The 17286-nt window shown below is 36.5% G+C and overlaps 1 protein-coding gene across 1 annotated transcript in view; it reads right to left on the minus strand.

The window, feature by feature from the left end:
* Positions 1-7069: 7069 nt before the first annotated feature.
* Positions 7070-17286, minus strand: part of LOC108674566 (homeobox protein OTX2) — a 42747-nt gene continuing 32530 nt past the window's right edge. Inside the window, exons 4-7 of the mRNA XM_047881128.1 lie at positions 10324-10481; positions 10125-10128; positions 8823-9193; positions 7070-8238 (exon numbers count right to left, since the gene is read on the minus strand). Of these exons, the coding sequence (XP_047737084.1) occupies positions 7795-8238; positions 8823-9193; positions 10125-10128; positions 10324-10481 (977 nt within the window). The 3' untranslated portion in view covers positions 7070-7794. The remainder of the gene's footprint in view (positions 8239-8822; positions 9194-10124; positions 10129-10323; positions 10482-17286) is intronic.

Below are 17286 nucleotides of genomic sequence, written 5' to 3' on the forward strand. Positions count from 1 at the left end.
TCGCAACACAAACTACCGAAGACTCAGCAGAACATTTCACAACATTTCAATGAAGCGCCTTCTTCCTAGTCACAAGTTTGTTTTTCTGTTCTTGTATTGAGTTTCTGTAGCGTTTTGTCCATCGTATTTTATGTTTACTTGTAATGCAAAGAAACGAGCTGAATTGCGAAATAATATTTAATTATTATAAACGATAAATAATCACTTCGGCGTGCCCAGCTTCAACTTTTATTGCAAATATAGTGATGATCTCAGGAATCAATATCAACGTTATCTCCTTGTTTTATTTCGCTGCCTGAAACTTTAATTACTTTCCTTAATTTTCATAATAACAACTTGCCGGAAATGTTTCGCATCTGTAAGTATGATCTTCCAGCTCAGTGGAAAGCAAACATATTAAATTGTTTGCGATTATTTTTTTGTCTCATCGAAGGAATGAGATTAATTTGATATTACAGCTAATCAGGATGAAGGATGATGTTCAGCCATCTGCTGCCGTCATTGCCATGGTTGTACACGCATAACAGGGTAATGGTTATTTTTATTAATTGCAACTACATTTAATTGCAACTCGGTAATTAAACTGTCGTAGATATTCACTCATGTTGTATAATGAATTGACTGCACGCGAGTTGATTGCATGATCAGCATGCTGGTCCCATCCATTCACAACAAAAGCACTATTATTGCTGAGGGGTAAAATTAAGAACTCCTTTCTACGCGACATTGTACAATCATGTCACTGCTAAGTATAATTACTTTATCGTCGTATAAAGAAGTTAATTAGAGCAACGTAATTTTTTTCGCTTACAGTTACTATTCAGTTGTGTAGATTTTCGCAGATCGTAAAGACATAGTAAGTGTGAGCTACTGTAATGATCAAGATTGACCTACGGTGCACTGCACTGATCTACACTGATCTAACCTGATCAGTCATGACCTTCTCTGATCTGCACCGATCTGAACCGATCTGCACCGAACACGCGATAAAACGTTGAATGCCAATCACTAAACGAAGACCAAATATTTCACGACACTCAAATATATCCGAGCATTTTGAAATGCTCGGCCTTCATGCAATGTTTAAAATGGGAGCTTTAGTAAGTCAATTAGGATTTTTCAGAAAGCCGTTAAATATTCTCTTTAATATTCAACGCGATAATTGCGTGATGGTAAATTGATTTGTCTTTAATATCTGTCCTGCGTGATGCATGATCACTGGAATCGGTATATGGAGGCTCATGTTCGGTCTTCGATGATGCGGCTCTAATTTGCTACATTGAAATAATCAAAATTATTAAAAACGTATTTCGTGACTCCATTACTTTTTGTCAGTTGAAGCGTTCAAGTTGTATCAATTCCGTACACAAAATTTTGATTAATAAGTAAATAATTATGTACATGAGCTCCTCAATCGATAATTCTTTCATAGTCAAAACGGTAAAAATTCTCCAAAAACGCATGTTTGAGGAATATTAATCCATTCATAGCCACTTTCATTCCGTACGAACGTTTCATGTTATAATATTAGCTCAATTGTCATCATTGTTAACATCATTGTTATCATCATTGTTTAGTATACTGCGTGTTGCTTCTGAAGCGACTCTCCCTGTCTAAACTTAGTGAATCATTCACAGCTATTGACATAATCACAGGCTTTTAATTATGCCTTCGTTGATTTTCTATGAAAATCGTTGTGTTAATTTTCCTGAAATCATTATAAATTGTGATAATTTCCACGAAAAATAAATTTATTATTCAAGCTTCATTATCTGCCTTTTATTTGTTAAATGTCAAGTCGAATTAATTTATTATGCACGCTTCACAAATTTTTTATATTGAACCTTCAAGAGGCTAAATTTATCATGTAATTGCTGAATAAAATAATAAATGAGGAAATTTTATGTCAGCAGTATTTGTTCTGATGTCAAATTCAATTTAAATAATTGTTGGTTATTTGAATGTGATATTTGATTCGCGTATTTCTATATCCTTCTTAATGGTAATTAACTAATTGATGCAACGATTTTCTACACTTAAATTTCTTTACATGTATTAATTATAATTACTTTATTATAATTAGTGTACATACGAGCTTACTCGACGCATGGTGTTAATGAGGCGAATTGGTCGGTCCATATTTATTGCTTGGATTTTATTTACTGACAAGAATAGTACGGATAAATATTGGAAAAGCAATACTTATATAATTATTTTGTTTAATTGCATATTATTTCAAGACTTGAGATTTAAACATAAGCTTAATCATGAATCAGACGCATAAATGATAAAGTGAGATTTTTTTCAGTTAATATTGTCGTTTTTGCTACTCAATTATTCTGAAATTGATTATTAAAAATAATGCAGACTATTTGTTACTTTCGTGTTTAATGTTACTTATTTCATGATTCATTCGATTCGCTTTTATCATTACTGCTTTTGTGCTTATTTGTTGTCCGTGACTTGATGCGTTTAAGTTACTGCCGAACTAAATGTGTATGTGGATCCAGCAAGAGTTAGGTGTCCAGTTCTCCAAATAAAGACAAATCTCTAATTTGCATAATTTAACATAGCTTATATGTAATCACTTCATGCGTTAATTATAAAATTCGTTAATAATTCATATCTCTTAGTGTACCAATCGCTCTTATTCCGACGTATTTACTGGCCTCAATATCTTCAATTATTAATTTGTAAAGAAAGATAGGATAATTTTCCAGATAAATTGCCGATTGCTACCTCAAGTAGGTAGCTATCGGCGCTGCTGTGTGCAGGCAAATATTAACAATTAACAATTATGAACTGGAAATAACATAAATGAACTGGTAATTATTATTTTAGTTAATAACGAAGTTTGCCTAGGTTAAAGAAAATGTCTCGTTGCTTCTAGGTTGCCCTGAAATTGATACAAACATAGCGATTGCAATCTATTAGTTGTGGATGTAATATGTATATATTCTTTGCTCAGTCTTTGACTATTTGCCTTAGTAGATATTGTGAATATTCCTGATCATGAATATCAGCGAAATATTCTTATCTCATTAGATTTAATTTTTTGTTTGTCTGAGAACAAAATATTCGTGTCCGAGGAATGATTTACGAAAAATGAAGGTTGATGTTCATCGCAACATTAATTAAAGCATTACAATTTACTATATTTGTACAGAACAGTTCCTCTGCGGAACATCATACACAAGTCTAGTGAAATTTGTGCAAACCATTTTCCTGGAACGTGAAGTAGTTCCAAGATGCCCTGAGTTTACGGTGAACATGTACATATATGTAATGGTATAGTTCGGCAGTAGTTCTTCCTTTTGGTAAGCTTAATTATAGTCCAGAGAGTGCTTTTTATTATTTAAATTCATGTTTTTTAGGTGAATAACATTTTCTAATTTTTTTTTTCAATTAAAAAAAATATTGAAAAGAAATAAAAAGAAAACCCAAGTCAATAATGAGAATTGTTCTCTCACTTCTCTGGTCTTTAATCAAGCTTGCATCAACCGAATCATGTGCACGGTGAAGTAAATCGTGTGTTTGATAAGAAAGTTCTGTGTTTGAAAGACACAACGCTGTGTTCTGCAAATGTATTTCTGTGTGTTGCAGACATTCGGTGTATTGTCAGCTCGCTGCATGTTTCACTCATCACCAGGTGTTTATTACTCGCTTTCCTGAATAAATAAAGCGGTCATTGACTTCTTGACATTTCTTATGCCTTTTCTACCATCTAAAGACGTCTGAATTAATAGAATTCTTAAAAATATCTCCAGTTTGGCTAAGCATTAAAAAAAGAATTAAATCATGTATTTTTCTTAATACCAAACTGTGTGGTTTAAGAGACTTGGTTGCATTTGGAAACGAAGCATTGAATGGCATGAAAATTGTAGCTACAATGCAGCGATAACTACGCCAGTAATTACAAGGATTCGACTTGAAAGAAAACTAAGCGAGAAAACATGAACATTTTTATTGCGCACGCAAGATTGTACAGAGTTTACAGAAGATGTACATGCACGCATTGCTGCCTCTGTCAGCACGACTGATGCAGAAACATGATTGAATTAAATCATTCATGGCTGATTACAAGCAATACGAACCTCGCACCTCATTCATGTATGATAACCATCAAACACGTCGTTTTAATAAAACCAACTTCAAGATTTTCCAGTGTGAAAGCTGGTTTAAATTGAACATAGAGATAACAAATCAATAAATTACTAACAAATACTTTCAACCATAAATTAATACAGTCAATTAATACATTTATTAATTTGTTCCATAATTAAACACTAGCTTCTCTGGATCCCAACTCGGGGCAATTAATTTAGAAATGATCGCTTAATTTCAGTTGCAGTTCTGCTTCGTCTGACTAAAATATAATCTCAATGTGAAGAAGATTATTTGTTCATATTTTACAAGTTAATGAGTGTACACAGCATTTGTTGGTATTAAAAACATTATATTAGATTGAAGAAATGTAAATTAGATTTTAACACCTGAAAATGATTTGAGTGGAAACCTTAACAGTCAGTGCAAAATTAACGCCCGTAAAGCCTTTAATGTCGTCACGTGACTCATATTAAGAAAATTTCATGTACAAATTTTTATAACTTGAAAGAATCGCACGAAATATTCGTGGCGATTGTCAACTGGTGCAACTTTTTGCAAAACATGAATAGTGTTTGGCTCTAATTCAGAGCCAAAAAATATGTTCAACCATTTGGCTCTACGTAATTCAGAGCCAAACACCATTCATTCATTTGGCTCTAATTCAGAGCCAAACACCATTCATTCATTTGTCTCTACGTAATTCAGAGCCAAACACTATTCATTCATTTGTCTCTAATTCACAGCCAAACACCATTCATTCATTTGGCTCTACGTAATTCAGAGCCAAAACACTATTCATTCATTTGGCTCTACGTAATTCAGAGCCAAACACCATTCATTCATTTCGCTCTACGTAATTCAGAGCCAAACACAATTCATTCATTTGGCTCTAATTCAGAGCCAAACACCATTCATTCATTTGGCTCTACGTAATTCAGAGCCAAACACTATTCATTCATTTGGCTCTAATTCAGAGCCAAACTCCATTCATTCATTTGGCTCTACGTAATTCAGAGCCAAACACTATTCATTCATTTGGCTCTACTTAATTCAGAGCCAAACACCATTCATTCATTTGGCTCTACGTTATTCAGAGCCAAACACTATTCATTCATTTGGCTCTACGTAATTCAGAGCCAAACACCATTCATTCATTTGGCGCTATGTAATTCAGAGCCAAACACCATTCATTCATTTGGCTCTACGTTATTCAGAGCCAAACACTATTCATTCATTTGGCTCTACCTAATTCACAGCCAAACACCATTCATTCATTTGGCTCTACGTAATTCAGAGCCAAACATTATTCATTCATTTGGCTCTAATTCAGAGCCAAACACCATTCATTTGGCTCTAATCCAGAGCCAAAACACTCTTCATTCATTTGGTTCTAATGCTTACTCAAACAATGAATATTTCATACTGTATACTATAATATACAAATGAACATTAATTAAAGAAAAATAATTAAACAAACATTCAGAATCTAAATTGTTAAAAGTAAGGCTCAATATGCGTATATTGCAGCATTAATTTTTTTAAATTTTGGCCAATATAAGATCTGGCAATGTGACGTCTAAAGAAAAAGCGAATGTAATTTTTTTGAAAATAGTATACGTACATGATATTGGCAAGGAATTTTTGATGCAGAAATTTTAAGAAATTTCCGTAAGAAAATTGAATACCTGGAAATATTCAGAAAACATCCTGGGTCCCTGACAATACACGGACTGTTCTCATCGCTAGTATGTACAATTTTCATTATTGATTCGACATACTCAACATACATATTTACCATTAACTTTCCTCTAGAAATATTTATAATTGGCGTGCTTGCGATCTTAATCCTCGGCGTACATGTAATATTGCGCACATGAAAGTTTCAAAAGAAAGCCCCGTACAGAGGGTGTACTTTATACATACATAATTATACATAACCTGGAGTGTATTATTTACATGGAGTTTACATACATGGCAAGCACACGTTTTTATGGCTTCTTGTAATGATTCCCGCATTTTGTTGAATGCGTTGAATTCAATCTAGTATTTAAATGAGTGGTAAATATATTCCTGATAAAGAGGATTACTGTCTCGTTTTTCGAAAAATTTATTAAAGAACTAAAGTTTCGCGCAAATTAGAAGCAATATTTATACCGCACCGAACGATGGATAGCGGAGACAAATTTTAACGGCATTTTCATTATAGGAAAATAAATTAAAGCTTGGTTCATTCGGAATCTCTTCCTCCAAACACACTTTGTCGTGGCGCACACGTATCATTAATGATTTTTTTTATTGAAATATCATACAAAATGACAGCCACGCACCCATATGGGCTTCAGAATCGAGATTCAACACGGTAATTAGAATAGGTCAAAACCTGGACGAAGATCCATTCTATGCTATTATATGTAGAGACGACATTTGTAGTACAATTAAGCGTCAAAGCACTTTCAAAGTTCAAGAAAAAAGACATTCTGTGCAACAAGACGATCATTCAATCGACCTGAATTTTAGTTTCAATAGTTCATGAAAGTTTCTCCGCAGACAAGTTTTTCGTTTAAATTTTTTGTCCCCTAAAAGAAACTAAAAGATTTTCTTAACTAAAAAATTTAAGGATTTTCTTCCGTTCCGAAAGTTGAGCAAGAGTTTCCTATTAATTGAAAAATCAAAAATATTTTAAATACGGATTTGACACGTAAAATTTATGACACGTAAGTGTATGGGAGTGATGTACCAGAAACTATCAAACCTCATGACAATAACATCATCTCAAGTCATAAAGATATTAAAGTTGAAGAGTTTAAATTCATTTCATAAAATCGTAAATTTCATGACGTAGGATCGAAAATTGGCCATTCCAATTTCAATTTCTCAGACCAATAGTCATGCTGAGACTTGCTTTCGACTTGTCCATAAAAAAACTTTGTGTTTTCCACCATAAATAGTTTTTTTTTTTCGTTTATCGTACTCGGCTATCAACAGCGCCTGAATATTTTGAATATTTTTTGCTCGAGCAATTCAACTAAAGCTCGTTGACTTCACAGCGATGATTTCTTCGCTATATTTCTGAATGAAACATTCTTCACTCATATCGTTACTGGCTTCAAATGAATATCTCACGACTTGTTTAATAAAGTATATTTTTATAATTATCAGACTAATAAGAAATATTGCATTAATTGAAAGTTATTCCAGTACTTTTCGTTGTTGGTCACATGGCAGAGGGATCTTGCACTTCGAGATTTTCAATACAAAATTAATCTGAACTCCTCTTCATGCTATGTGAATTTTATAAGATATTTCAACAAATTTAAATGTGTTCAAATGTGAAAAGTGGTATTCCGATGGCCACCAAAACTGTTTCTCACATGGCGACAACCGATACCGTTCCTGACATGGCAGCCGTTTATCTTGTTCCTCACACGGCGGCGACTGATCCTGTTCCTCACATGGCGACGACCGATCTTGTTCTTCACGTGGCGTCCATTGATCCTATTCCTCACATGGCGGCGACTGATTCTATTCCTCACATGGCGGCAACCGATCATTTTTCTCACATGCCGTCCGTTGATATTGTTCCTCACATGGCGGCAAACCGATCCAGTTTCTCACATGGCGGCAACAGATCATTTACATGGTACCAAGCCAGGCCTGGTAGCTGTGTGGTCGTCGCGTGTCGCTCCTTCACAAGTTCTGGAATCCTTGGTAGTTCTTCCAGGCCGCAGCGGCGGACGCCGCCTTATCGTCGTAGGACTCGAGGCAGTCCTGCGGCAGCGGCGTGAGAGACGCCGGCGCCCCTGAAGGACTCCTAGGACTCGCCTGATTCAGAGCCGATGAGTGAGTCAAGGATGGGTGACTCAAGGACGGGTGACTCAGGGATGGGTGACTCAAGGATGAGTGGTGAGTCAGAGCTCCTCCAGAGTGAGTGTGGCTGTTGAGCGAAGCTCCGCTGTTGAGTGATGATGAACTTAGTGATGACACCAAGTGGTGTGATGAACTCAATGGTGATGAACCCAAGGATGAACCTAACGGTGATGAACTCAGCCCCGACGAGGCGGAGTGGTGATGAGCGCCCAGGTGCTGGTGGTGAACAGAGCTCATTGGGTTCAACGAGTTCATTGAACTCATCTGTTGAATGAAACACGGATGCTCTTAAAAATAACAATTAATAAATTGGCTTATAGGATGAATACTCTAATTTATATAAGACAGACCTTCTTTATCAAGAAATAAAAGCGAAGAAATAATGCACGGGACAGCTATTTGAAAGTCAGCCGGTCATATTCACGAAATTTTGAAGAAAAATCAAGAAAACAATTATACATTATGCATTCATATTAAAATTTAACGTCAAATAACAAAATTAAAACGTTGACCCTACATTAAACTTCCTTGGGTAATTATGTTCTCTAATTGTATTATTATTGATTATTATTATTATTTTATATTACACCTTATTACACCTTACTAGAGAATCATCTCGTCTACAATTATATCATCGTCTAAATTATCATTACTCGTCTGTCATTGAACCATCACCAGTACAGTTCACTGGTGACCCACTATTACCTGAGAGTGAGTCATGGGTGCCAAGTACTGCATGGTGACCCACTATTACCTGAGAGTGAGTCATGGGTGCCAAGTACTGCATGGTGACCCACTATTACCTGAGAGTGAGTCATGGGTGCCAAGTCCTGGTGACCCACTATTACCTGAGAGTGAGTCATGGGTGCCAAGTAGTCCATGTTGGAGTAGTAGGAGTGGGCGCCGTACCCCTGGTAGCAGGCTCCCCCATAACCCCCCCTCTCGAGACCCCCGCCCCCCATGAGGTCCCCCATGGCGGGTAATGAGGACGCCTGGTGGGGGATACCGGCGGGGGACCAGATGGAGTTGTAGGGGGTCGAGGGGGGCAGGGATAGGGATGACCCTGAACTGACGGACGGTGGGGGCGATGGGGGCGACGCGTCCCTAGGGTTGTTGGACGGCGTCAGGGGACCAGATGGGGTTGTAGGGGGTCGAGGGGGGCAGGGATAGGGACGACCCTGAACTGACGGACGGCGGGGGCGACGGGGGCGACGCGTCCCTAGGGTTGTTGGACGGCGTCAGGGGCGACGTGAGAATTGTTTTATTTTATTTAACACGGACTCCTGACGCTCAGTTATCCTACTAGGAGCTATACTGGACCATCATTATAGCCATATTATACTATAAGTATATGGTTAAATAATATAATGCATGTATATATTTATGTACAGATATATTAGTATTAGATGGCAGAATTGGCTTAATTGTTTATATATACACGGGCGATTAATGACCAGAGTATTCGTTTATTTGAATTATTAGAGAGAGGAACAATTCTTCAGATCACGTTGGTATAAAGAAAGACATATTTCACTAGATAGTTTTAGTTTATTAACGACGTTTTGAATGCAACAAACATTAATTTTCAAATTACAAGATACATTAAATAAAAAGTACATACATATTGCAATATGTGGCCATGTAGTACAACAAGTAATTTTCTCAGGGACACAATTGAGAAGCACACCAAAGCAGAGATATTTGAAGTGCAATATTGTGTAAAATTACGAATCCTGCACTTGCATTTTGTAATTTAATAACTAAATTTAGGGAACGATTTAAATTTAATAATAGTTACGGACAAGATCTCTGAGAGAAGTTGTTCTTCCATATTATAGAAGAGGTGAAGAAGGTGCAATTTTGTCCTAGCTCTAAAAATTGTTGTATTTTTAATTGTTCTTTTCTCCATTCAGATGAGAAATTCAGGAACGTTGTAATAGGTCGATGTTAAATATACTGCGCTGGTGTGATAACGAAACCAGTACCCAACCAGAGGACGTGAGGAGAAGGCGCCTTCAGTATTAACTTTTAAAAACCATTAATAGTGAACTGCAAACCATTAACAGTTAACTGTAAACCATTAATATTTAACTATAAAACATTAATAGTTAACTGTCAACCATTAATATTTAACTATAAACCATTAATACTTAACTGCAAACCATTAATAATGAAATAATGAAATGCAAATCATTAATAGTGAACTGCAAACCATTAACAGTTAACTGTAAACCATTAATATTTAACTATAAGCCATTAACAGTTAACTGCAAACCATTAATAGTGAACATTACACCAATAATGGTTAACTACAAACCATTAATATAGTGGATGGGTGATAGACTTCACCTGTATTCTGCTCTCTGGCAAGTTGATCTTGATAGCGACCTCCTCCCTCATGAAGATGTCCGGGTAGCGCGTCTTGCCGAAGAGCGTCTCGAGGATGTCGAGCTGCGCGCGCGTGTACGTCGTGCGCTCCCGACGCTGCTTGCGGCCTGGGGTGGCTGCTGTCGGTGGTGTGCACCGCGGTGTTAATTATAGTTGTTATTATAATTAATAATTACATACACTGTTATTCTAAAAATTATGTATCAGCCAGTAGACTAATAATAAGTATTTTGTCTGCATTGTGATCGAGATTCGCTGCTTGCGACCGGGGGTGGCTGCTGTCGGCGGTGTGCACCGAGATGTTAATTATACTTGTTATTATATGATTAATAATTACATACACTGTTATGCTAAAATTTCTGTATCAGATAATAGACTAATTATAAGTAGGTATTTTGTCTGCTAATTATAGTTAATAATTACATACACTGTTATTCTAAAAATTCTGTATCAGGCAAGAGACTAATAATAAGTATTTTGTCTGCATCATATGATAGAGATTTGTAATTTAGATTTGAAAGAAGCATTCAATATTTAGGATGACATTACAAGTTTTAATACAAATTAAAAATTAAAGGTCGATCGTTAAAGATAAATCAACATTTCTGTTTCAGATTCTGAAGAAATTTCAATATTTGTGTTACATTGCAATTTATAAGTCCAAATCGGCCGCTAATATAAATTTGATTTCGCAATTATTTGTTTTGAAAAATACTATTGTCGAAGACGTTGGTGAAAGCTTGAGCTGATAACGCTATAGCTTAAATTCAAGACGTAACAGAACCAAATGGATGAAAGGATAATTCTGGGAATTTAAATTTGGATATCATTCAAATAACAAACATGCAAGATCTAGGGTAATATGACAGCATTCAAATGAAATCACGCGCTGGAAAGAAGCGTAGTCACAGTATTACTATAATCATAACAAATTACATATATTATAAAAACACGTGCACAACCAATCATGCGGTTCACATAAAAATTCGCATGCTTTAATATAATTTAGATTTTCTTCATTTATCGGTTAGCTCCACTCACTTACATGAGTAAACAAATAAAGTAGAAAATAATGACAAATTGACATTCATGGTCAATTATGGATGGTAATTTAAAAGCATTTGTGCTTCGCCAGAGATAATTTTAAAAGGAAAATCTGTCGAGGTGGAGGTAGCACCTTCGTCTTGAACAAAAATAAATGCAACTTCTCGTAATATACGAAATAGAATGAAAATTCTATTCAATAAAAAGTCAAACAATATTGATAAATAAAAATAAAACAAAATTCAAACAATATTGAAAATTCAAACAATAGTAAAATTTAAACAATATCGTCGTACGGCGATAATCGCATTTAGGCAAGACTTATCATATAAGTTGCAAATGCAGCCGAAAGTCGAGACTATATATATTATTGAAAACTAATTTTATGGACCCACAATACAAGAGGCCACGTCATTCAATTACTGCAATAAAACATTTAAACGCTGATTCAACCCAATGAAAAATAACCGTAAATATGAAGCGATTAATGAGTTAATTATAGACTTAGAGTCATGAAATTGTGTCAAGTCAGTTAAACAAAAATACTAAATAATAGCATTACACCATTTTGTAACTCTGATACAGATTACATGTATAAGTACAACATGCAATTTCTGCTCATAATAAATTTACATTGGAATTTTCTGATAATATGATAAGATTTATGCCTAGGCATAAATCTTCCAGTAATATTATTGTTTCAATTAAACGTGTTTTTGCTTTCGAGGCTTAAATTTAAAAGTGTACATAATTTTCTCATCATGAGGAATAAGCGCGTAAAAATTTAATTGCACAATCTATTCCCTACTCCTTCAAAGCAATTTACAGCGAGAATCATAAATATATTTTTATTTAAGTAACCAGAGGAGTTTCGTAATCAAGATGTCGTCAAATATTAAACACGACCAACGATCGACCGGCAGTCCATATACCGCCGCCCCAACTGCAGGCTATCAAGTCTTTTAAAAAGACGTCGCCCAATATTTGCTGACGGGATGTAGCGGCAAATCTCAGGCACGTGAGTGTTGAAGTCAAACTTCCTACCCCAGTGTCAGCGCCATGACTTGGCTTCATTGCGATGTCTTTTGCCGCTACGATAGTGGTTTTGAAGTAGAAAATTTAGAAATTGACAAGCATTGAATTTCAGTGAATCGGGATGATGAAAGAAAGTTCAAATAATGATTCTATATTAAAAACAAAGTTATTTTTTAAAAATGAGTGAAAAAGCTACGTGTTTATTCGCAGTTCGATCGAGCTGATACTTCCTAACAGAAGATTTGGAAATCGCACAAAAATCAGAGAACATTTATTTTGAATCTTTGATAGTTTCCCGTCAGATTGAATTTGCTGTGTCTAGATGTGAAATAGAAACATGATCAGGAATTTTTACATGGTCAAGTATGTATTCAAATGAATTGAAATATGTCGATGGGCTCTTGCGGTCCAAATGCAGATTCAAATATCACTATTAATTATAAAACGAACGCATTGTAATAAATAGATAAAAAGTACAATGCACAAATCGATAAGAAAATTTGTTTGTTTCAACGGTCGTCATGCAGATCTGACTTCCGGTGCCCGCGCGTGTCGCGTATGTAGTCCACGCGCGCTGACGTCTGCGGTGTATGCAGTCTTTATTTTTATTTAATCCCCCGACCGATCCTCTCATTAGCGACCAGCCATCATCGAGAGGTCCAAGCACAGACATTAATTGGAAGACGTGAATTAAATTTTATCAAACAGCCTGTGGCTTACAGAAGGTTTCAATTAATTATGAAATTAGCTTTTCAATAGGATTTTCCTGCGTTCCAGCTGGAAAAAGTTTTCTAACGTAGAAGCGAAGTATTCTTCTACCACTAAAGTCTTTCAAATTGTGATAAAACTTCCGAGAAGAACAGTACATATGTGATTCATGTACAAAATGTTATGATCGAGTTCTCACTTCATTATAACTGTTTTTGCACATTCGTTATCATTAAATATCAGTTTATTTTCGAAAAAAATCACATGCCTCTAATTTATATGGAGCCATCATTTATCTTTCGCCACTTAAGACATCAAATTCAGAAATCATCAAGGAATAAAATAATCTCACATAACTTTCTCATCAGATTGTATATTAAAATTACGATTTGTTATTTCAAACCGGAATCGAAAGGTTTGCGTCAGTGAAATAATTTCACTGACACCCGTTGCAAATATTCATGCTTAAAACATTTTGCAATTGAGCGATCGCTGCATGACGCACGCGTGCAAAGCACTCATTTTAATTGGTGTGGCACCGACAGTGGCCGCGACGCCTTTCTTTCATCACTAATTGGTTATATCCTCTTAACGAAAGCTTGTGACAGCTTCAGCAGGTCTAAGCTGAGGCGAGGTTGCTTCTTTTTAATGCATGGCATTTACTGACAAACCGGCCGTCATTAAGGCTTGATTATCTCATTTATGTCAGGATTTGCAGGCTCTTGTCGACCTGCAGTGAATGCATGAGTCGCGCGGACGAATCGACTGACATTGCCGAATGGCTGCAAATATAGGGTAAAAAATTAAAGTCATTGCAATTTGGCTGCAAATATCAGCGAATAATTTAAATTGTGAAATGACGTGTGTCGGTTACCATGGACTCTAGCAGTCCCATTAATACGAATATACAACAAAACTGAAATATTTAATATAGGCTCAAAACACGCGACACTGTTTCAGAGTGAAATGAACATTAATGCGCAAAATCATTCATCAGCATTGTATAAATAATAAATAAGTTTCAATGATTCTGATTTCTGTTCATGTTACTTGAAAAACTAAATATTACCAAAATAAAATTGTCGTGATTGGTAACCTTCAATATCATTCTCATTTTTAAGTTATCGAAAACTTTTAACAAATGTTTAAAAGTACACGCGTAAATAAAGACCAGAGCATCAAATACTATTTCGATGAAAAGTGTTGGGCAACTGAGGCTTACATATTTCAAATTTCATATAGACATCGCTCTTTTGTGGCTGGATCTCTCGAGGGCATCAATAAAACTGGTCTCAATAACTGTATAAGTTCGGTGCGTAAAAGGCTTTCTCAGGAGTTGAAAAATAAGCCTCCCCGATCGCCAAACGCAAAACTTGAGGTAAAATCAGCGACGTTGCAGCAGGGAGCGATCAAAAATTCTGTCAGGCTGGAGCCCCATTGAAGTGGTCTTTGCGGAATTCTTTTTGCTCGTCGATCGCTTCGACAAAAATCTATTGAGAAGAAACGTTCTTATAGAGAACGAGTCCGTTCCCCTCGTCATCCTCACTTCGAGAGAGAGACTTGCTGAGCGAGTCAAAGAAATCACCACAAAAGTCTTCTGAAAGCTCGAGCGAGAAGTGCTCAGGATCAAGCCGATCGAGTAGAGGGATGGCAGTGAGGGTACATATACAGAGGGCTGTGAGGAGTCATGTGACGTAAACCTATTGAGTGTGCAACGTGAGGGACATTGTACGCAACAGAGAACATTTTAAAGTTGTCGTACGTGGCGGCAACCATAAGGGCAAGTCATTTTGCACTCACTAGCAGCGTATGCGTTTTGGAAAGTAGGCTTGTGACAATATTGCTCCGGTTACTCATGTCAGGTGGTAGGGGGTTAGATGCAGAATAGCCAGATTTGAGAGCTTTCATGAAGATTCATTTCATAAGAAAGAATGGGTAAAGTTCGATGTTTTTGCAATCTTTTTGATTAACCTTAATTTTGTGGAAATCCTTTCACGTGCTATTAATTTTGCCCTCTGGTACCCACTTTAGAGATAAGTGATTGTACAATGGGTGTATATTGTGAATAATATTCTCTCAAACTGTCAGCAAAAGCCACAATTAACAAACAAGCCTTACTGACCGATTATTAACTCAAAGAAGCAAATTTAGACAGTTAAAATGAAATATTTTTCGAAACAGATAATTTGCAACGGCATTAGAAAACTCGTGCAAAAATTGTTGACTCTTCGTAACGCTCCAGAAGCGAAAGGATTTGTAGTCGCACTCGTGCCATTAAATTGTCGAGGGAATGTTAACAGAGGAACCCTTGCAAACAGACCGACTCCCCTCCTGTTAAGCTGCCTAATAGTTCCAACGGAGGGCGTTGAGGCTTCTCCGGTTGCCTGTTATGTTTCAAGTGGCCTATAATTCACTCGAACCTCAACTCTTCAGACTTTTCAAGGAAGGTTCATTTCAAAAATCGTGTGTGTAAAATTTTCAGGATTTTCAAAGCTACACAGAAAGTATCGACGAGCAACGAGCCTTGCAATGGGAACGAAAACCTGAGAGCTTGATTGACTAATCTCTAATAAAAATATTGACACAGAAAAATGTCGGAAAAGTTGTTAATTGGACTCAAAATATCACAGAGGGTGAATTAAAGTAAGAACGGCATTTGTGCGATGGTGAGTTTTTTCGAATTATAAATAAGAAAAGCTTTAATTACCGGCGTGATAAGTTATTAGGCGAGGAAAATATATAGAATGCGGGATATGTTAGAAGTCTGTGTCAGAAACATATCAGAGAATGAACGTATTCATGTATTTTGAATGAGGATGCATGACAGCGGATAAGAAAACCGGATACCTTTCATGACTGTATAGATTGTCACGCAATACACTACAACACAACCGCGTATTTCGCAAATATGCATGTAATCTCTCGTGCACTAAACTTTGCAAATTTTTCCCGATGAAAAATATAAAAATATTTTTTTTTGTAGGTACCAAAGTTTCGTAAATTGATATCAAAACAAGAACCAATATAGATACATAATGCAATGCACGAATTTATTTGGGCGATTTTTTAAAATTCCACCTGATAATAAGCTGTAGTCACAATTTACTCAAATAAAGTTGCATGAGTTACTCTCAAAAGTTGCCTAAGGTCGGGAACAATAGAGCGACCAGCACCAGCATGTGTGGCCGGAGCGGCAGCGTTGCCGGCAGCGGCCGTCGGGAATCAATTCCTGCGCGACGCCTAATTGCCGATCGTCGGTCGCGTGGCGCGCGTTCCGTAAGTTGAGCGCCACGTGCCGATGCCGCATCGCTGTGCCACTTTGCGCCACAGCCAAACAGTGGCTCGAGTCTGGCTAGTGCGATGCCTGTTTAACACATGGCGCGCGATACCTGTTTAATACAGGGCGAGCGATGCCTGTTTAATACAGGGCTCGCGATGCCTGTTTAATACAGGGCTCGCAATACCTGTTTAATACAGGGCGATCGACGCCTGTTTAATACAAGGCGCGCGACGCGTGTTAAACGCCATCTATGACGGTTTCGAAGTGTACTAAGCTCGGTTGGAATATTAAGCTCGCCGTTTATATCAGGTTGTCAGTGCAAAACATATGCATGACGTCATTATTTGCCGCTCCAAAAAGTTTAAAACATGGCTTGGTCTTGTCAACTGTGATCCCATTAACTGTTTAGTTCAACTGTTGAAATAATTAAAAACATCATTCTTTGTAATAACAAATAATAATGTGAGGCTTACATTAATCAGCATGCAACGGCATTGTTCAGTATGGAGTTATTTACAAGCCAAAAGCATCATTATTTATAACAACAATTAATATTGTGGGACTTACATTAATCAGCATGCAACGGCATTGTGCAATGTGCAGTATAATGTTATTTACAGGCCACGGGTTAAACGCAAGCAGCTAATTAAGCCGTGCGGTTATCTGCTCATCACAATTATTACAAGTCATGGACCACCGGCCATCGGCCATTGCTTTATTAAGGAAAATGATTTTTATAGATAGCTAGAAAAATAAACGTTAGAAATAAAAATGAAACCACTAATAAAAACACAAAAACCTGTGAAAATCAAGGGTGGATATTCAGGCTGCACAATTCATCGTTAGTTAAATGGCAA

This window comes from Hyalella azteca, unplaced genomic scaffold (genome assembly GCF_000764305.2).
Source record: "Hyalella azteca isolate HAZT.00-mixed unplaced genomic scaffold, Hazt_2.0.2 contig7125, whole genome shotgun sequence".
NCBI classification, from domain to species: Eukaryota; Metazoa; Arthropoda; class Malacostraca; order Amphipoda; family Hyalellidae; genus Hyalella; species Hyalella azteca.